The sequence below is a fragment of the Tachyglossus aculeatus genome, chromosome 4, assembly GCF_015852505.1.
Source record: "Tachyglossus aculeatus isolate mTacAcu1 chromosome 4, mTacAcu1.pri, whole genome shotgun sequence".
Taxonomy (NCBI): Eukaryota; Metazoa; Chordata; class Mammalia; order Monotremata; family Tachyglossidae; genus Tachyglossus; species Tachyglossus aculeatus.
In genome coordinates, this window is record NC_052069.1 from 88,981,599 (window position 1) to 89,002,530 (window position 20,932).

Sequence of the window (20,932 nt, forward strand, 5' to 3'; positions counted from 1 at the left end):
CTTAACAAATACCATTATTATTCTCCATCCCGGGGCATCCTTGAGGGGCTGAGCAGGACACCTCTTGGGCCGGATTCTCCCTTAGTGAAGAGGGTAGGGTGAATATGGTGCACACCAAGATGTTAATTGTCTAACCACGGGGCACAGAAATGTCGCAAAACGGCAATATCACTCTGCTGGCCGTTGTGTTCCCTCAGTGAAACTCTTCGGGGCGTCTCGGGTCCGAATATGGATTGAAAATTTGGCTTCCCCCCCACCCCTGGCCCCCTTTCTTCTAGAGGGGCAGCGTGGCCTAGTGGGAAAATCCCGGGCTTGGGAATCAGAGGTTGTGGGTTCTAATCCCGACTCCGCCACTTGTCCGCTGTTTGACCATGGGCCAGTCACTTCACTTCTGGGCCTCAGTGACCTCATCTGTAAAATGGGGATGAAGACTGTGAGCCCCACAATCTGATTACCTTGTATTTACCCCAGCGCTTAGAACAGTGAGCGCTTAACAAATACCATCATTAATAATTGTTGTTGTTGTTATTACAGAGGTGGCCAACCATTCTAACGGGAGAATGTCAAGACGCAGGTAACGTTGTGGGTGTGCTTTTGTGTGTGTGTGTGTGTGTGTGTGTGTGTGTGTATGTATGCTTTTAACCGCGCAGCAGCAGAAAATCAGAAGAATTAAAAGACTTCTTCCCCACCTCCCCTCCACCCCCTGGTATAGTTGCCGCCTGCAAGCCAAGCAGCAGCCCCAGCCCAGCCAGGGGGAATCCCTCCAACAACTTCAGCCCCTCCAAACGAGGAAGAGAAAACCCATCCAGGTGAGCCGGGAAATTGGGGGAAAATAATAATAATAGTCGTTATGCACTTAATAATAATAATAATGATAGTCATTAAGCGCTTACTATGTGCCAAGCACTGTTCTGAGCGCTGCGGTCGATACAGGGTAATCAGGGTGTCCCACTTGGGGCTCACGCTTTTAATCCCCATTTTGAGATGAGGGAACTGAGGCCCAAAGAAGTGTCTTGCCCAAGGTCACACAGCAGACAAGTAGCGGAGGTGGGATTAGAACCCACGCCCTCTGATTCCCAAGCCCACGCTCTTTCCACTAAGCCACGCCGGGAAATGCTCGGGGCGGCTAATTGTTACCCTGCCTGGTCAGTTCGGGGGTGGGGGGCTGATGGGCCCTTAGAGGTGCCCACCTGGCCACTTCAGGGGCGGGAGCCACAGCCTAAACCAGGGCTGTTTTCTCCTTCAGGATGCCAAGAAGAGGAAAGACGACCAAGTCAGCAAGAGGCACCAGTATGAAATACGGGTAATGCAGAATTGGGCAACCCAACCAGGCAGGAGGGGGGTGGGGAGGAGACTTAGGTGAAAAGCACCACATTCAGGATGGGGCAGGGCTGGCTGGTTGCCTGGGGGAAGAGCCCCTTTGACACTTTGACCTCTAATTGCCTCCTAGAGGTCGGGAGAAGGGGCTCCCATCTTTGGGCGGGTCGGAGTGTGCGCCTCAATGCCGCAGCCAGGACTGCTGCTGCTGCAGAGTCAGTTTATCCTCCTGCCCAAGCAGCTGGTTCCTCTTTGTAAATCCCTCCCTCTCGGAGCCTCCTGGCACGCCCAGGGCCCGCCTAATCCCGTCGGATATACTGCTCTTTGTTCCCTCCCTAACTGGAGCCCAGGGTCCCCTGGCAGCCTGGCACCTGGGATCAGCTTTGTGCCCAACTCACCCTCCTATTTTTGGATCCTCCTGAGACTTCATTGTCTTCTGTCACTTTTTTTTTTTTTTAACTCCCCCACTCCCTTCCAAAGCCACCCCCCTGGACAGAAAATAGACAACTCTCTCATCAGTTTTCCCATTTTAAACATTTTTTAAATGGCCACCCCCCTGGACAGAAAAGACAGCTCTCTCATCAGTTTTCCCATTTTAAACATTTTTTAAATGTCCACCCCCCTGGACAGAAAATGGACAACTCTCTCATCAGTTCTGCCATTTTAAACATTTTTTTTTGAAGGGTCTCTAGCCCATATCTCTAAAATGAGCTTTAGCTGGGTGTAGACTTTATTAAAAAAAAAAAAAAAGGCCATCTCTCAAATGAGATGGACAGAAAATAGACAACTCTCTCATCAGTTCTTCCATTTTAAACATTTTTTTGTTGAAGGTTCTCTAGCCCCTATCTCTAAAATGAGCTTTAGCTGGGTGTAGACTTTGTTTAAAAAAAAAAGGCCATCTCTCAAATGAGATGGACAGAAAATAGACAACTCTCTCATCAGTTCTCCCATTTTAAACATTTTTTTTTAAGGTTCTCTAGCCCATATCTCTAAAATGAGCTTTAGCTGGGTGTAGACTTTATTTTTTTTTTTTAAAAAAGGCCATCTCTCAAATGAGATGGTGGGAGGCAAGGGGAATCAGCAACTTTGTTGAATAATAACTAATTTGATATCATAAAGGACAGATCTGTTTTAGCTGGGAAAGTACATTGGTGCTCATACTCCCTCTTTTCTTTCCCTCCCCAAATAGCCATTGAATTGTTTGAACTGCGGTTACTTGCCTGATGGGTTTTTTTTTTTTTTGTTTGCTTCCCCACATCAGATTAGTAACTTTGTGGGACTCTGAGATTGTGGATTGGTTCATTTTTTAAAAAATAAAAATCAAATTTGAGATTTTAAAAAATCTATATGTAAACTCCCTGAGGCAGTTACATTAAGTAGAATTATATTTAATTACAGCATTCTAGAAAAGCTTCCATTTTTTTCAGTGGGGCAGCAGATTATCTTGAATAAAATGAACAGTGGTTATTTAATTTTTATTTCCTTCTAAATGACAGAGTTGTTGGCCATCTATGTTGACTGGAGGTATCAGTCCTTGCATCATAATTGAAACACCACATAAAGAAACAGTCACCAGTGACTTCTCTAGATTCACCAATTATAGATTTAAAAATCTCTTCATAAATCCTTCTCCTTTACCTGACTTAAGGTAAGTTATTTTCTGTAACTTCTTTCAAAAAGAACCCCCTCCAGCCCAATCAATAAAGGCATTAAGTCACTGTGACAATATGATTGCTAGTTTGATTTTTTTTGTTCTCCATGGCAATTCTGTAAATAGTTAGTTATTTTAGGGGGTATTTATTTCTGCTCCTATTTGGTTGTGGCGTTTGACAATACTGTAACTTTGTACTGATGATTGTGTTTTAAAGGACTTCACTATTGCGCTTGCGTTTTCGTTTTGGCTAGGAGGGTAATATAAGGAGTAGATGCTAGAACAGTTAAAACCAAGGGTTTTACTTGGTTCAGAATGAAGACAATTCTTGGCTTATCCCATTTGTGGATTTTAATTTTTTTGTGTGTGTGGGGACCTGATCTGGGAGGAGTCCCCTCTCCTTCCCCTTCAAGCCAAGTTAAGAAATAACTGGAAATAACACGGAATGGAGGGCCATTTCCTTGTAGGGTCCTTACCTAACCAGTCCTGAAACTTTTTTGTGTCATTTTTGTATTAAATAATTATTATATCTTGGGTGTGGGGGTTGGAGGAATGGTAGTTATGGCCATGGTGGGATTTCTTGGCTGGGGAGAGAGGGGGGGTCCCATTCTCATTCCTCTCCCTTGCTCTTCATTCATTTATTCAGTTGTATTTATTGAGGACTTACTGTGTGCAGAACACTGTACTAAGTGCCTGGGAGAGTAAAAAAAAATAACAATGACCACACATTCCCTGCCCACAATGAGCTTACAGTCTCTGGCCCAGTTCTTTCAGGTCCCTTTTGATATTCCGGAGCTGAGCTCCCGCCAGTTCTTCACTGCCCTCTCTGAGGTCACCAATCACCTCCTTCTTGCCAAATCCAGTGACCTCTACTCCATCCTAATCCTCCAACCTCTCAGCTGCCTTGGACACTGTAGACCACCTTCTTCTTAGGGAAACACATTCTAATCTTGGCCCAACTAACTTCTTTAGGGGGCTCCTCTACTCTTTCAAGTCACCAAGTGCATCATTCGTCTATCACTGTTTCTAATAATCACTGTGACATTCAAGTGCTTACTACGTGCTGAAGTCAAAACAGAAGATAAATCAGATCCCACATAGGGCTAACAGCCTAAATTGTGGGGGTGAGGGAGGGAGAACAGGTATTGGATCTGCATTTTGCAGAGGGTGGGGGAACTGAGGTACAGAATTATTATATTATATTATTATATTGGACAATATATTAATAATATATAATATATTATATTATTATATTGGACAATATATTAATAATATATAATATATTATATTATTATATATATTCTATTGTTATATTGTCCAATTATTATATTGGACAAGGTTATACAGCAGGTACATGGAGCGGGGATTAGAACCCATGTCCTTAGACTCTCAGGCCTGTCCTCTGTTCACTAGGACACGCTGCTTCCCTGTTCCATCTAATAACAAATCACGCAAATGTATTTGAGCGCCTGCCGTGCGCCAAGCACTCTACTGAAGGCTTGGGAGAGTACAATAAGATTAGTAGACAGGACCCCTGCCCTCTAGGAATTTTCAAGTCCAGCTGGGAAGACATACATTAAAATACATTTTAGGAAGGAAGAAAGAAGGGGTAAGGGTAGGTACCTCAAGTGTGAAGAGGGGGAGCGGTGAGAACCACTGAAGTGGCAGTAGGGAGATGTTAGCTATCTGGATGGGATTTAGGAGAGAATACGTTGCCAACTTGTACTTCCCAAGCGCTTAGTACAGTGCTCTGCACACAGTAAGCGCTCAATAAATACAATCGATGATGATGCCTCAGTTCCTAGTGTCAATTTTAAACTTTAACGATGATAGCATTTATTAAGCACTTACTATGTGCAAAGCAAAATTCTGAGCGCTGGGAGAGGTTACAAGGTGATCAGGCTGCCGCACAGGGGGCTCAGTCTTAATTCCCATTTTGCAGATGAGGGAACTGAGGCACAGAGAAGTGACTTGCCCAAAGTCACCCAGCTGACAATTGGCGGAGCCGGGATTTGAACTCATGACTCCAAAGCCCGTGCTCTTTCCATTGAGCCAACTTTGTACTCGCAGCCCTTGCGCTATCCAGAATGCATTTCCTTCTTCAAAAAGTTTATGGCATGTGATTAAAGAACAGCGTGAGGCGTCGTTTTAAAATCACTATTTTAATCTCAGTTTTTTTGCTTGGTTTTACAGCTGGGGATGTTCTAATGATGTCTGGCTAAACCTGTTAAATAAAGAGACCAAATATGTTCATGACAAGCGTTTTGAAGACCGACATTCTGATTTAGAACCACAAATGAGGTCGATACTACTGGACTGGCTTTTAGAGGTGTGTGTGTGTGTGTGTATATTCACTCTGACTTTTTTTTTTAATGGCATTTATTAAGTGCTTACTATGTGCACTGTTCTAAGCGCTGGGGAGGTTACAGGGTGATCAGGTTGTCCCCCGGGGGGCTCACAGTCTTAATCCCCATTTTACAGATGAGGGAACTGAGGCACAGAGAAATGACTTGCCCAGTCACACAGCCAACAATTGGCGGAGCCAGGATTTGAACCCATGACCTCTGCATGCAAAGCTGACAAAATGCAGTCTTGCCTTATTAACCAAGTGTGTTCACGACCAATGTTTTGAAGTCCCTCATTTTTACTTTGGACCAGAGATGAGGTCGAAACTATTGCTACTTAGCAGCTCTGGTAGAGACAAGAGGGTTGAAATAAATAATCCAGAACTTTTAATTTTAGCCAACTCTTAGAATTATCCATATTGTCCCGGTTTCCCATCAGCATGAATAATTGGGGTTGGTTTAGGTATTTCCCAGAGACGTCTTTTAAGGGTGTACATTTTAATAATTAAAAAACACTTTTGAAACAAGGACCACAGTTTTGCGGTTGTTGGACCCGCAATTGATATTTTTTATGCGTTAGCTGTCTAAATACTTATGAAAGGGGAAAATAGTACTCCAATTCACTGTATGCGTTGATGTGAGTTTTTTTTTTTCCTCGAAGATCATTTTAAGCGTGGTTTTCATCCTATCTATTTTAGGTATGTGAAGTATACACACTTCACAGAGAAACATTTTACCTTGCTCAGGATTTCTTTGATAGATTCATGTCTACACAAAAGGACATAAACAAAAATATGCTTCAACTCATAGGAATTACCTCACTATTTATTGCTTCCAAATTAGAGGTAAGTGCTGTCCCCCCTGGTAGCTCTTCATCACTAATGGCGTAGTCCAGCAGGTATAATCAGATTAGAACCCAGCTCTCATTCATTTGAACGTATTTATTGAGCACTGACTGTGCAGAGTATTGTACTAAGCGCTTGGGAGAGTACATGACAATAAACAGACACGTTCCCTGCCCACAATGAGCTAACTCTCCTGATTTTCAGAGTGTTGCTAACCCTCGTCCTGCCACTCTTTCTCATCCTTCCCAGTAATATCTCGAGGACGTCTCCCATCTCTCTTCTCAAATTCAGCCCCCTCCACCTGTGCCTTGACTCCATCCCCTCACACCTCATCTGCCTCCCTTTTCTCGTCTCTGCCACGTGTCTGCTGTGTGACCTTGGGCAAGTCACTTCGCTGCTCAGTTCGTGTTACCTTATCTGTAAAATGGGGATTGAGACTGTGAGCCCCATTTGGGACAGGGACTGTGTCCAACCCAATTTACTTGTAACCTCCCCAACGCTTAGTACAGTAGCACATAGTAAGCGCTTAACAAATAGCCACATAGCCTGACACATAGTAAGCGCTTAACACACCGTAATTATTATTCTCCCTCTGACTTCCATCTTCAACCACTCACTTTCCAACGGCTCCTTCCCCAGTGTTTCCAAACACACCCGTGTATCTCCTAGCCCTCCTGAGATCCTCGTGGCACCTTCCAGTTATTCATCCATTCCTTTCTAAGCTTCTTAAGTGAATTGTTTAAACTCACAGTCTCCTTCCTCTCGTCCAATTCCCTCCTTGACCGTCCCCCCACTCCCCAATCTGGCTTCCGCCCCCTTCATTCCATAGTCGCTACCATCTCTAAGGTCACCAAAGGAGGTCAAATCCAGTGACCGCTACTCCACCCTAATCCTCCAACCTCTCAGCTGCCTTAGACACTGTGGCCCACTCTCTTCTTGTGGAAACACATTCTAATCTTGGCATCACTGACACGCTACTCACGATTCTCTTATCTTTCTGGCCACCCCTCCTCCTCCGTGTCTTTGACCTGCTCCTCCTCTGCCTCCCACCCCTAACTATGGGTGTCCCTCAAGACTCAGTTTTGGGTCCTCTTCTATTCTCCGTCTCCACCCACTCTCAAAGAGAGTTCATTCGCTTCTTTGACTTCAACTACCATCTCTGTGGGGATAATCCCCACATCTACCTTTCCAGCTCCGACCTCTCCTTCTCTGCACTGTCCCATTTCTTACTGCCTTCAGGACATCTCCAATTGAATGTCCCACTGCCACTTCAAACTTAACATGTCCAAAACAGTACTCCTCATCTTTCCACCCAAACCATGTCCTTCCCGTGACTTTCCCAATACTGCGCCGCCATCCTCCCTGGAGTCTCCCAAGCCCATAACCTTGGCATTGTCCTAAACTCATTTTTCTCATCCATCCCACACATTCAGTTGGTTGCCAAATTCTGTTGATTCTCCCTTAACCGCATCTCTAGCATCCACCCTTTCCCCTCCCTCCAAATTATTGCCATGCTGATCCAAGCACTTATCCTGTCCCACCTTGATTATTCACTCATTCAGCCGTATTTATTGAGCGCTTACTGTGTGCAGAGCACTGTACTAAGCGCTTGGGAAGTACAAGTTGGCAACATATAGAGACAGTCCCTACCCAACAACGGGCTCACAGACTGTATCAGCCTCCTCTATGACCTCCCTGCCTCCTGTCTCGCCCACTCCGGTCCTTACTTCACTCTGCTGCACGGATCATTTTGCTAAAAAAACATTTAGTCGACATCTTCCCACTCCTCAAAAACCTCTAATGGCTGGCTATATACCTCTGCATCAAATAGAAACTCCTTACCATCCGCTTTAAGGCACTCAAATCAGCTCTCCCCCCTCCCACCTTACCTTACCAGTTCCTTGCCCCCACTACAACCCAACCCATGCTCTTTGCTCCTTTAGTGGCAAGCTACTCCCTGTACCTCCGTCTCACCGTCCACCCTTTGCCCACATCCTCTCTCTGTCCTGGAACTTAATCCGCATTCGCAGCAGGCCACATCTCCCCACTTCCTCATCCCTACTGATATCACCTCCTCTGAGAGGCTTTCCATTCAATCGTATTTATTGAGCACTGTGTGCAGAGCACTGTACTAAGCGCTTGGGAGAGTACAGTATAACAATAAGCTGGCACATTCCCTGCCCACAACGAGTGTACAGTGTACTTAGCCTTATTCCCTCCCTTTTATCAGTCCTACACACTTGGATCTATACTCCATAAGCACTCGATACTGACCCCCAGCCCCACAGCACTTTTGTACGTATCCTTATTCCCTGCCATTCCCCGACCTATAAATTTTTTTTAATGGTATTTCAGTGCTTATAAGGTGCCAGGCACTGTACTAAGTGCTGGAGTAGATAATCAGGTTGGACACCGTCCATGTCTCAAACGGGGCTCACAGTCTTAATCTCCATTTTGCAGATGAAGTAATTGAGGCAGAGTGAAGTGACTTGCCCTAGGTCACCCAGCAGACAAGGGACAGAGCCAGGATTAGAATCCAATAAGCCACGTTGCTGCTTTAGGATCTAGAGGAAGTTTTTCCCTCTGGAGTCGGGGCAGGAAACGTGATTACCAATTCTACTGTATTGTCCTCTCCCCAGTGCCTAGTATTATTGTGCTCTGGGCACCATAAATACCCTGAATTGATTGAAAAGTGCTCTGAAAACTGGGTTCCTGTCTCTCTTTAGTAGCATAGATTCTAAAAGATAGTAAAACGCTTTTTAAACGTAACCTGTGGAACTGCCGATTTTTCTGGATGAGAACACCCAAAGAGTCTTAACCATAAAATTGGTTCTCTCTAAAGGAAATCTATGCTCCTAAACTTCAAGAGTTTGCTTATGTGACTGATGGTGCTTGCAGTGAAGAGGATATCCTAAGGATGGAACTCATTATATTAAAGGTAATATACCTTTGTCTTTTTTTTCTTTTTTTTAATATCACGGTGCTCATCAGAGCTCTTCATTGCATTTTTCTTACCTTCATTTATAAATAAGTCTTTCGTGAATAGAAGATGAGGCTAGATCAAATACAGCATGATGGGAATCATACATATATGGAAGTAAGCATAATTGATTTTGATCTGGCAAAATTAAGTACGATACATTTTAGTGAGTTTAACAGCTAATAAAATTTAGTAATAATCACGGAGTCTCTCAATGGTGAAAGACAAGCCAACGAAGCAATAAGACTTGATCAACAAGGGTGATTTCTTTTTACCTATTCTTGACTTTTTTGAATTTTAATCCTGCTTGGAAGGAAGCCTGGGGGATCCTTCACCACTCCAAACGAAATCATCCTTGGTGAGAAATTTCTACGATGTTTCCGAAGTTCTAATAGTAGTGAAGGTGGCTTCTGCTCCCACTTCCCTCTTCAAAAACTTCCATTCATTCCCCATTCCTCTCTGCATCAAGTGAGCTCCCGATCATTTCCTTGAAGACCTTTTTCATCAGCTCTTTCCCCATTCCCTCCCTTCTCCCCTGCGCTCTCGCTTGCCCTCTCGGTTCCTTCTCAGCCCCATTTGAGACTCTTCCCCCTCCAACTACTATGCTTGGAGTGCTCCCTCTCCTTTCCTATTTGACAGACCGTAGCTCTCCCATCTTCAAAGAGAAGCAGCATGGCTCAGTGGAAAGAGACACTTTTATTATTCCTGACACCCCACTCCTTCCAGGAGATTTACCCAATGACTTGTTTTCTTCCCTTCCGTGACATCAATCAATCACTTGACTTTCTTGAGCGCTTATTGTCTGTGAGTATTGTACCTAGTGCTTGGGTGAGGACAATACACCACAGTTGATAGACTGTGCTCCCTGCCCACAAGGAGCTTATTAATACTAATAGTATTAAGCACTGACTATGTGCCAGGCACCGTACTAAGCACTGGACTAGATACAAGATAACTAGATTGAACACAGTCCCTGTCCCACATGGGGCTCACAGTCTGTCTCCATTTTAGAGATGAGGTAACTAAGGCACAGAGAAGTGAAGTGACTTGCCCAAGGTCACCCTGCAGACAAGAGGCCGAGCTGGGATTAGAACCCCGGTCCTTTTAACTCTCAGGCCCATACTCTCTCCATTAGGCCAAATTACTTCTGTTTACGTATATATGTACTCACAGCCACTATAGTCATTCATTCGATCGTATTTATTGAGCGCTTACTGTGTGCAGAGCACTGGACTAAGCGCTTGGGAAGTACAAGTTGGCAATATATAGAGACGGTCCCTACCCAACAACAGGCTTGCAGTCTAATCTAGTCCTTTTATATGTAACTATTAATATATTCCACTCTTTAAACACTCACCAACTCATTTATGTTTCCATTCCTTTTCCTAATAGTAATATATTCTGCATCTTCCTTCTCAATTAGAATGGAAACTCCTAGAGATGTCTGCACTCCATCTATCTCTCTAGTACTACTATCACTCTCTACGTTTATGTGTATTACTTTGTTTATCGGTAAATGTTTTTATGTCTCCTCCATTAGAGTGTAAGCTCTTCTAGACTGTGAGCCCACTGTTGGGTGGGGACTGTCTCTAGATGTTGCCAACTTGTACTTCCCAAGCACTTAGTACAGTGCTCTGCACACGTAAGCGCTCAATAAATACGATTGATTTGTGGGCTGGGTATGTGACACTACCTTATTTTGTAAATTGCAATCACTCTGTACATCTAGTGGGTGCTCAGTTAATGGTCTTACTACTGCTTGAGGGCTAAGATCATGTCGTGTCACCTCATTATACTTTCCCCAGTGCTTAATATAATACCCATGCCCAGTTGGCTCTTACTTATTGAAAATTTTATTTTGTTAGTATGTTTGGTTTTGTTCTCTGTCTCCCCCTTTTAGACTGTGAGCCCACTGTTGGGTAGGGACTGTCTCTATATGCTGCCAATTTGTACTTCCCAAGCGCTTAGTACAGTGCTCTGCACATAGTAAGCGCTCAATAAATACGATTGATGATGATGATAAAGGCACATCTCCTCCAGGAGGCCTTCCCTAAACCCCCACCTTTCCTCTTATCCCATTCCCTTCCGCGTCACCCTGACTTACTCTCTTTTTTCTTCCAGCCTCCCCTCCTGGCCCCACAGCACTTAAGCGCTTAGTACAGTGCTCTGCACTGAGCCACGCTGCTTCTGTATATATGCACAGGGCTCTGGGGTGGGGAGAAGAGAGTGGAGAAAAGGGAGTGACTAGGGGTGACGGAGGGGAGGGGAGACTGAGGAAAGGATGGGGGGCTTAGTCTGAGAAGGCCTCTTGGAGGAGGTGAGCCTTCAGTAGGGCTTTGAAGGGGGGAAGGAATTGGCGGATTTCAGGACGTAGGACGTGGGCCAGGGGTTGATGGTGGGGACAGGAAAGATGGAGGCACAGTGCAAAAATTAGCACCGGAGGAGCGGAGTGTGCGGGCTGGGAAGGGGCAAGGTGACGGAGAGCTTTGAAGCCAATAGTGAGGCATTTTTGTTTGATAAGGAGGTTGATAGGCAACCACTGGAGGTTTTTGAGGAGTGGGGGGGTGACATACCCAGAACGAGTGCCATACAAAGCACTTGGGAAAGTACAATGTAACAATAAGCAAGACACATTCCCTGCCCACAAAGAGCTTACAGTATAGAGGGTGGGTGGGAGATCGACATTAGTAGCAATGAATAAATACCAGGTACGTACTAAAGTGGAATAAGTGGGGCCCAGACTGAGCCCCCTCCTTCCTCTCCCCCCGCCTTACCTCCTTCCCCTCCCCACAGCACCTGTATATATGTTTGTACGTATATACTACTCTATTTTATTTGTACACATTCTATTCATTTTATTTTGTTAATATGTTTTGTGGTCCGTCTCCCCCTTCTAGACTGTGAGCCCGCTGTTGGGCAGGGACCGTCTCTAGATGTTGCCAACTTGGACTTCCCAAGTGCTCAGGCCAGTGCTCTGCACACAGTAAGCGCTCAATAAATACGATTGAATAAATGAATGAAGTTCTGTGGTGCTGGAAGAGGGGGTGAATAAAGGGGCCAAGTCGGGGGGATGCAGAATGGAGTGAGAGAAGAGGAAAGGAGGGGCTGATTCAGGGAAGGCCTCTGGGAGGAAAGATGTGCCTTCAGTAAGGCTTGGAAGGCGGGGAGAGGACTTGTCTGTCAGATTTGAGGAAGGAGGCCATTCCAGGCCAGAGGCAGGACATGCGTGAGAGGTCGGCGATGAGACAAGGGGAGACAGAGGCACAGTGAGAAGGTTAGCATTAGAGGAGCAAAGTGTGTGGGAGAAGCGAGATGAGGTAGGAGGGGGCAAGGTGATTGACTGCTTTAATGCCACATAATAATAATAATGGTAGCATTTATTAAGCGCTTACTACGTGCAAAGCACTGTTCTAAGCGCTGGGGAGGTTACGCAGTGATCAGGTTGTCCCACGGGGGCCTCGCAGTCTTAATCCCCATTTTACAGATGAGGGAACTGAGGCCTGGAGAAGTGAAGTGACTTGCCCAAAGTCACACAGCTGGCAATTGGCGGAGCCACGTGCTAGCCCATCACGTGCCAAGGCCACTAGGAAACTGAAAACCGACAGCATTCGTGCTTAGTACGGTACTCTTTACAGGGTGAGCACTCCTCAAATACTCTCCCCCTTTTAGACTGTGAGCCCACTGTTGGGTAGGGACTGTCTCTATATGTTGCCAACTTGGACTTCCCAAGCGCTTAGTACAGTGCTCTGCACACAGTAAGCGCTCAATAAATACGATTGATGATGATATACCACTGATTAACAGGAATTTTTAAACTTCAGATCATGCTGGGGTGGGAACTGCTATTTGAACATCATACCAGTAGTGCATCACCACTGTTGCCAACTTGTACTTCCCAAGCACTTAGTACAGTGCTGTGCACACAGCGCTCAATAAATATGATTGAATGAATGAATGAATCATCAACCCTTTGGAATCTATCCAAGGGGAAACCTTGGGATGGCATTCCTTTCTCCCATCCCCATTTGCTCACTGCACCCCTGGGGAGTCCCCTGTTTTTGCTCCTGATTGTTCGGGCCCAGTGAGTAAGGCCAACTCATCTCTACCCTATGCCAATTCTGCTGACTTATCTGTAGATTAAAAAGGGCCAGACTTTTGGAGAGAAAGATCTTGTAGGTGGTGTGTATTGTGATTTTAGCACTTAGTACAGTGCTTTGCACATAGTAAGTGCTTAATAAATGCCATCGTATTATTATAAGGGGAGCATTGAGGCCTAATGGAAAAAACCCAGGCCCGGGAATCAGAGGGCCCTGGTTTTAATCCCAGCTCTGCCAATTGCCTGCCGTGTGATCCAGTTTTCCTCATCTTTAAAATGGGGATTTAGTGCCTTTTCTCTTTCGTAACTAGACTGTGAAACCCACGTGGGACAGGGACTGTGTCATTCATTCATTCAATCGTATTTATTGAGCGCTTACTGTGTGCAGAGCACTGTACTAAGCGCTTGGGAAGTACAAGTGTCCGACCTGATTAACTTGTATCTACCCCCAGTGATTAGAACAATGCTTAGCGTTTATAAAAATAATCACAATAATAATAATAATAATAATAATGGTATTTGTTAAGCACTTACTGTGTGCAAAGGCATTGTAAATCTTAGTGATTAGACTGGGAAATTTCTGTTAGTGAGTTCTGTACTCAAGACGATGACGACCGTGTAATTAGGCAAGTGAGAGGAGTCTGTTTCAAGTCTCTAAACAGTTGATGTAATTCTTGTGGGGAAGCATGGCAAAAATGGATCTGGTTCTTATCCAAGAGTTTACTGTGTGTTTTATCAACAGGCTTTAAAATGGGAGCTCTGTCCAGTAACCATCATCTCCTGGCTGAATCTCTTCCTCCAAGTGGATGCTCTGAAAGATGTTCCTAAGGTCCTTTTACCTCAGTATTCTCAGGAAAAGTTCATTCAAATAGCACAGGTACACTAATTGCTTCATCTATTGTGCATTTATTCTCTCCTGCTAACACCTACCAGTCGTCGGAAGTAGAGCATCCAAGGATAAAATTTATGCCAAATGAAAGCCACGTTTTGGAGTTCTACGATAGTGCTGCCATTTAGAAAGATGAGGAGGGAAAGAGGGAAGTGGGGCACAACTTGGAAAAATGCTCAGGATGAATATTCCCTCTGTGAAGATCTCTTAAAACATCCTCAATTTAAGGGGCGCAGCGTCATCTTTGAACCAAAGAACAATTCTGTATTTTGTCCAACTTAAGCTCCTTCAGAAAGGTCTTAGAACAGTGCTTTGCACATAGTAAGCGCTTAATAAATGCTATCATTAAAGGTCCTTTTGAATCAGAAAAGCCATTTTGCTCTTAGACTGCTAGAGACCATCCAGTTGGCCACTTGGGTGGCATTTGGGAGAGTGCAACCCAGGTGAAATGCATAATGTCAAGTGCCCGGTTATCTTTATTTTCAGTTTCCCCTTCTTTCATTGTTTGAATCAGTTCTTGCCATATATAATAGCCCCACCTGTGTTTCAAGTGTTAAAAAAACTTATGAGCAGAAAGCAGACCAATCTTGTTTGTAAACATTCAAGTGTATTTATTGAGCGCTTACTGTGTGCAGAACACTGTACTAAGCACTTGGTAGAGTACAATACAGTAATAAACAGTACAGTATATCATCATCATCATCAATCGTATTTATTGAGCGCTTACTATGTGCAGAGCACTGTACTAAGCGCTTGGGAAGTACAAATTGGCAACATATAGAGACAGTCCCTACCCAACAGTGGGCTCACAGTCTAAAAGGGGGAGACAGAGAACAAAACCAAACATACTAACAAAATAAAATAAAATTTTAGTATATGGCAGTCCATTTACAAATTTTTCATTTAAATTTCTCCTCTCTGTATCTCACCTTTTGATATGTTAAGAGAAATGGATACTCATTTTATAGGCCGAGTAATAGCATCTCTGTAAATACCATTCCTCTAAATGGAGCACGATTAATTTGATTGTGCCTGTCCGTTTGTTGTGTGCCCTATTCATTTACTTGAAGTTTCACCCGAGTTGTCCGACAGAATTTAATTCTTGAGATTGTTCCTTCTTACCTGTCTATATCTAGAAACTGAAAATGGTGAATAATTCATTGACTAATAGGCCCCAGAATACCTCTCCTCAGAACCCACTTTAAGATTACCAGCTCGACCATCAATCTAATTTTAAAAACCTCTAAGCTTTCTCCCACCCACTCTTTTAAAAAAGACCCTGCCCTAGCTGGCAGCTAATTTAATTTTTGCAAGTAGAGGAGAACAAGAAAGGACATAGAGAGGGTGGACTCTAGCTATAATGTTTGCTTATAATGATGAGATGCTTTTGTTTAGGATGAAGGTGGAGGAATGGGAAAACTAGAGACTGACCTAATCAATCAATCGTATTTATTGAGTGCTTACTGTGTGCAGAGCACTGTACTAAGCCCTAATTGAGTGTCTAACATAATCTACCTAATCTCCCACCCCCAAATGATAGTTTAATGAGGTAAACATTCCCTATTTGCAGTTAGTCTCCCTTCTGATGGTCAGTTGGCATAGTGTGAAGAGCAGAGCTGTTTGCTTGATGGGGAGGGAAAAATGGCTTGGCTTTGAACTGTAGGGTGAGTGTTTTTTATTTTTTTAAGGGCAGTAACTGTCTTCATTCATTGTATTTATTGAGCGCTTACTGTGTGCAGAGCACTGTACTAAGCGCTTGGGAAGTCCAAGTTGGCAACATATAGAGACAGTCCCTACCCAACAGTGGGCTCACAGTCTAGAAAAACTGTCTTGCTAGGAAGGTGGTCGTATACTTCTGAATATTAAACTGGGCAAGGCAGATTTTATATTACAAGTCACTTTCTAGTCTCGTCATTTTTCTCTTTTTTAAATGCAAACCAAACTAACCTGTTTGAATCGTTTTTTTCCCCCCTCTCTGGAAACAGAAGCTTCGATACCGTGCTCTAAACTAACTGGAATTTAATGTTTTTCTGTTGCAGCTTTTAGACCTGTGTATCCTAGTTCTAGATTCACTTGAGTTCCAGTATAGGATATTGGCTGCTGCTGCCCTGTGCCATTTTACCTCAATTGAAGTAGTTAAGAAAGCTTCAGGTAATACCTTTCTTTCTAACTTGAGATCCCAAAGAATGAACTATTAATTAGGCTGATAGTTGAAGCGAAATTTTTGTTAAACAGCAGTTCCTCATCCTACTGCAACTTGAATGGAAATGACTTAGTTTTGCTTTTAATTGGCCGACGAACCCGACTTTTCTAGGGTCTGCACCGCAAAACCAGCCAATATTAAAGTCAGATGGGATTTTCGCCCACCCACTGTGCCTGACTTTAATTTGGCAAATTATCCTTTATGCATTCACAGTGGCACTAGTATTCTCGTTTTTGACTTTTGCTTCAATCAGTCGTATTTATTGAGTGCTTACTGTGTGCAGAGCACTGTACTAAGCGCTTGACATGCCGAACTGCACAATGCTCACACCCCCAACTCCGAGATGGGCATCAACACATTTTAAAATTATCATCAGCCTTTGAAATAGTGACGATTTCCATTAAAACCAATTACAAACCCCCTTTCTATCTTTTTTTTTTTCCTCCTAGGTCTGGACTGGGAAAACATATCTGAATGCGTCGACTGGATGGTACCTTTTGTCAAAGTAGTAAGAGAGGCTGCTCCTGTGAAGCTAAAGTCTTTTAAGAAGGTTCCTGTAGAAGATAGGCATAATATCCAGACCCACACAAATTACTTGGCTATGCTGGTATGACTTAATATTTTAATAACTCCAAATAGGTTAGAATGTAGGTTTAAAGAATGTCTTCTGGCTTTCAGCTCCTTTTAATACTCTTAATCAATCAATCAATCATATTTATTGAGCGCTTACTGTGTGCAGAGCACTGTACTAAGCGCTTGGGAAGTACAAGTCGGCAACATAGAGAGACAGTCCCTACCCAACAGTGGGCTCACAGTCTAGTCCTCCTTCCCCACCAGCCCCCGATTTGACTCACTGTGGGCAGGGAATGTCACTGTTTATTGTTGTATTATACTTTCCCAAGCACTTAGTACAGTGTTCTGCACACGGTAAGCGCTTTAATAATAATAATAGTAATAATAAGGATGGCATTTATTAAGCACTTACTATGTGCAAAGCACTGTTGTAAGCGCTGGGGAGGTTACAAGGTGATCAGGTTGTCCCACGGGGGGGCTCACAGTCTTCATCCCCATTTTACAGATGAAAGAACTGAGGCCCAGAGAAGTGAAGTGACTTGCCCAAAGCTGACAGCTGACAAGTGGCAGAGCTGGGATTTGAACCCATGACCTCTGACTCCAAAGCCCAAGCTCTTTCCACTGAGCCACGCTGCTTTAATAAATACTGAATGGATGAAAGAATCCTAGGCCTGGCACTCAGAGGACCTGGGTTCTAATCCCCGCCCCACCCCTCGCTTGGTGTGTGATCTTGAGCCAGTCACTTCATTTCATTTGATCGTATTTATTGAGCGCTTACTGTGTACTAAGTGCTTGGGAAGTACAACTTTGTGTCTCAGTTACTTCATCTGTTAAATGGGGATTCAATGCCTGTTCTCCCTCCTGCTTAAGACTCTGAGCCCCATTTGATATGTACTGTTTCTGACCTGATAAACCTCTACCTACCCTTTTGCTTAGAAAAGTGCTTGACACATAGTATGCGTTTAACAAATACCGTAAAACAATTTAAAAAGCCTCTGCTGGGTATTCGCTTTTCCTCTTAGGAGAAGTAGCAGTATATGCCTACAGGTAGTTCTGACAGTAAAGAAAAGGGGGGTAGGGACGGTCTCTCTATGTTGCCAACTTGTACTTCCCAAGCGCTTAGTACAGTGCTCTGCACACAGTAAGCGCTCAATAAATACGATTGAATACGAATTGCATGAGAATTCTTTCTAGAGTATAAGCTGGTTGTGGGAAGGGAACTAGTCTACCAATGCTGCTATATTGTCACGCTGTACTGTCCCAAGCACTCAGTACAGTGCTCTGCACACACAGTAAGCGCCCAATAAATACGATTGATTGAGCGTGACTTCGTACGCTGCTTTCCGGGAAAAATAATTGCAAAAAACCCCTTTGTTCTTGTGTAGGATGAAGTTAACTACGTAGCAGCGCTCACCGAAGTGGGACAGTTATCCCCAGTGTGCAACGGTGGGATCATGACCCCGCCGACCAGCACGGAAAAATCACCAGCAAAACACTAGAGAATACCCGCAGCGGCTGTTGACCGAAACAAGGGATTTTTTTTTTTTTTTACATCACGGTAGAATGACTCCGATCCGGTTGGATTGCTAAAGCTTTACAGAAACTTAAATTTTCCGACGGTCCTTTCCGGTTTAGACCCCGCACTGCAATGCTGGCTGAAGGACCGACCTGCGATTAGGTCCTCAGGAAAGTGGAAAGTGGCGGTCGGGAGTCGTTTCTTACCACACTGCGCGTTTTTTATATCTCGTTAGGCTAAGTTTACCGCGATCAACTAGGAATTTTAAACTCTCACGGACGTCTGGGCTGGTCAACGGTCAAATCAGAAAAGCTGAGCCTGACTTTTAGACCATCAAGTTCATAGTTGGTGCTAGTTATTTATTGAGCAAATATTGCATCTGTTTACATTGTTCTCGAAGGTGATGTGCAGCTGGGACAGGATGCTGTTACAATCTAACTTTTTTTTACTATGAGAAACGCGAGGTTTAGCAACTAACATGAATTTTTCCATTAGGTATTATATTGTTTTCCTCCTCCCTTCTCTGGACTTTGAGGCCTTAAAAGCTTAAAGGCTATCAGTCAACCCTACTAATCCATTCTGTAAAAAGGGCTTCTTTTTTGGGGCCAGCGCCCGAGAGGTTCAACTCCAAACCAAATGGGAGCCTTCCTCCTAATCCTTGGTGCTAGGAAGTGAAAGTTTCCTATTCTGATTCCAAGGAAACCTTTTTTTAGGGTGAGTTGGACAATGTCACAAGCAAGTTTCTACAAATGGAAAGGAAACAAGGATGTCGTCCCGCCTTAAAACTTCCTAAAGTAAACGTCAGTACTTTGTAGTGAAGTGGTAGCGCTTGAAAGGCCAATTTTGGTGTGGACAGAGGGGGAATGAATATATGCTAACTTTTAGAAAATGCAAATCTGAAAACAATCGTATGTGTGAAGCAGGATGCGGGCGAAGAACTTGGGGGAGGCAGCCGGGCACTTAATCACGGGAAGAACTGATGGGCATAAAATAATTGCATCTCGATATGAGCCGCGACGCAGGATTTAATCAGAAAATTAACTGAATCGCTACTTTACATGTAAATATTTTCTTCCTTTGAAGAAATGGTAACAGATTTAAGCCATTCGCGATACGGTGTGAGGCCTTCTGTATAGTTTTTATAAGATTTTTTTTTCTCCAAGATTGTTGCAGTATTCGAAGAAGAAAACACCACCACTTAAATATGTACATATGTATAAATTTAATCTTAATACTGTTTTAACATTGTTTAAAAATAAAAAGTTAAAATATTTTCCAGTCAAAGGAGTCACACTCCCTCATTAGGAACTCAGAAGTAAAGCTTGGCCATCGCTTGGAGGAACTTCTTTTTTCTTCTCTGTGCTGCAAGCTGTAACACTTCCTCGGGATTACTTGCGTTCAGTTCGGTCTGGCCTATAGCCTTAATCTTTGCGCACGCACAAAAAAATGAATTGTTAGGTACTTCTCTGCTATGGGTTTTACGTGCTGCGTGGGTGGCAACCTCTAGCTCTAAATGCTGACAGTGGGGGAAAAAAAAATGATAGTAAGGAGCTCATTACCGTGTGACATCTCGTCCTTTGAATCCCATTGGCTTTGATATCCCATTTTCACTTACATATTATTTTCCCCACGGCCGAGACCCGTTTTGAACAGGCTGCACTGACCTTGGCGTTGGAAAGGATACTTTCCAGGGCTCTTTTGGGAGTCCAGTCTGCCTCCTGGGATAGCCACATCGTTAGCTTCACCTTCACGGCCAAGAGCTAAGCACGAAGTAAGGGGGTCACCCTGTTCCTCGGAGCCTTAAGGGGGTGGGGAAGGAAAGGAGGAGACCCCCGTGCGAGGTGCAGGTGGGGTTAGAAAAGCTCCAGGGCAGGGGATGAGTCCAGCAGCCCAGGACGGTGATTTCAGAATGGTGCGTGTGTGGTTTTTTGGGCATCAACTGCTCTCACGGGTACACTTTCTTTAGCCCTCCTGCTAAAAACGATTGCCAACCCAGTATTTCGAGGGCAGGTTCCGCCTTTTCTCCTGTTTCTCCTCTCCCTCCTTCTCCAGGTCTTAGAAGGTAGTGGAGGTGACTGCCAACCCAGTATTTTGAGGGCAGGCTCCACTTTTTCTCCTGTTTCTTCTCTCCCTCCTTCTCCAGGTCTTAGAAGGTAGTGGAGTCGACTGCCAACCCGGTATTTCCAGGGCAGGCTCCACTTTTTCTCCTGTTTCTCCTCTCCCTCCTTCTCCAGGTCTTAGAAGGTAGTGGAGACGATTGCCAACCCAGTATTTCGAGGGCAGGTTCCACTTTTTCTCCTCTCCCTCCTTCTCCAGGTCTTAGAAGGTAGTGGAGACAACTGCCAACCCAGTATTTTGAGGGCAGGTTCCACTTTTTTTCTCCTGTTTCTCCTCTCCCTCCTTCTCCAGGTCTTGGTAGTGGAGACGATTGCCAACCTGGTATTTCGAGGGCAGGTTCCACTTTTTCTCCTGTTTCTCCTCTCCCTCCTTCTCCTTGTCTTAGAAGGTAGTGGAGAC

At 44.2% G+C, this 20,932-nt stretch overlaps 2 protein-coding genes across 3 annotated transcripts in view; one reads left to right on the top strand and one right to left on the bottom strand.

Annotated features, from left to right (window-relative positions):
- Positions 1 to 545: 545 nt before the first annotated feature.
- Positions 546 to 19,688, top strand: CCNE2 (cyclin E2). The gene is made up of 11 exons (XM_038744947.1): positions 546 to 574; positions 713 to 809; positions 1,247 to 1,303; positions 2,814 to 2,965; positions 5,162 to 5,297; positions 6,012 to 6,158; positions 9,001 to 9,096; positions 13,977 to 14,111; positions 16,163 to 16,274; positions 16,776 to 16,933; positions 18,285 to 19,688. Exons 1-11 carry the CDS (start codon positions 561 to 563, stop codon positions 18,396 to 18,398), a joined length of 1,218 nt encoding a protein of 405 aa, XP_038600875.1. The 5' UTR covers positions 546 to 560; the 3' UTR covers positions 18,399 to 19,688.
- The window catches only part of INTS8 (integrator complex subunit 8), a 72,135-nt gene continuing 70,821 nt past the window's right edge, over positions 19,619 to 20,932 (bottom strand). For both annotated transcript variants that reach the window (XM_038744946.1, XM_038744945.1), the window contains exon 27: positions 19,619 to 19,841. In XM_038744946.1, coding sequence (XP_038600874.1) covers positions 19,725 to 19,841 — 117 coding nt within the window. In that variant the 3' untranslated portion in view covers positions 19,619 to 19,724. The remainder of the gene's footprint in view (positions 19,842 to 20,932) is intronic.

Bases quoted from the DNA above. Each gene is read 5' to 3' on its own strand.
- CCNE2 (XM_038744947.1), top strand. The intron at 9,097-13,976 runs GTAATATACCTT...TTTTATCAACAG, and splicing joins TGGAACTCATTATATTAAAG to GCTTTAAAATGGGAGCTCTG. The intron at 14,112-16,162 runs GTACACTAATTG...TTTCTGTTGCAG, and splicing joins AGTTCATTCAAATAGCACAG to CTTTTAGACCTGTGTATCCT.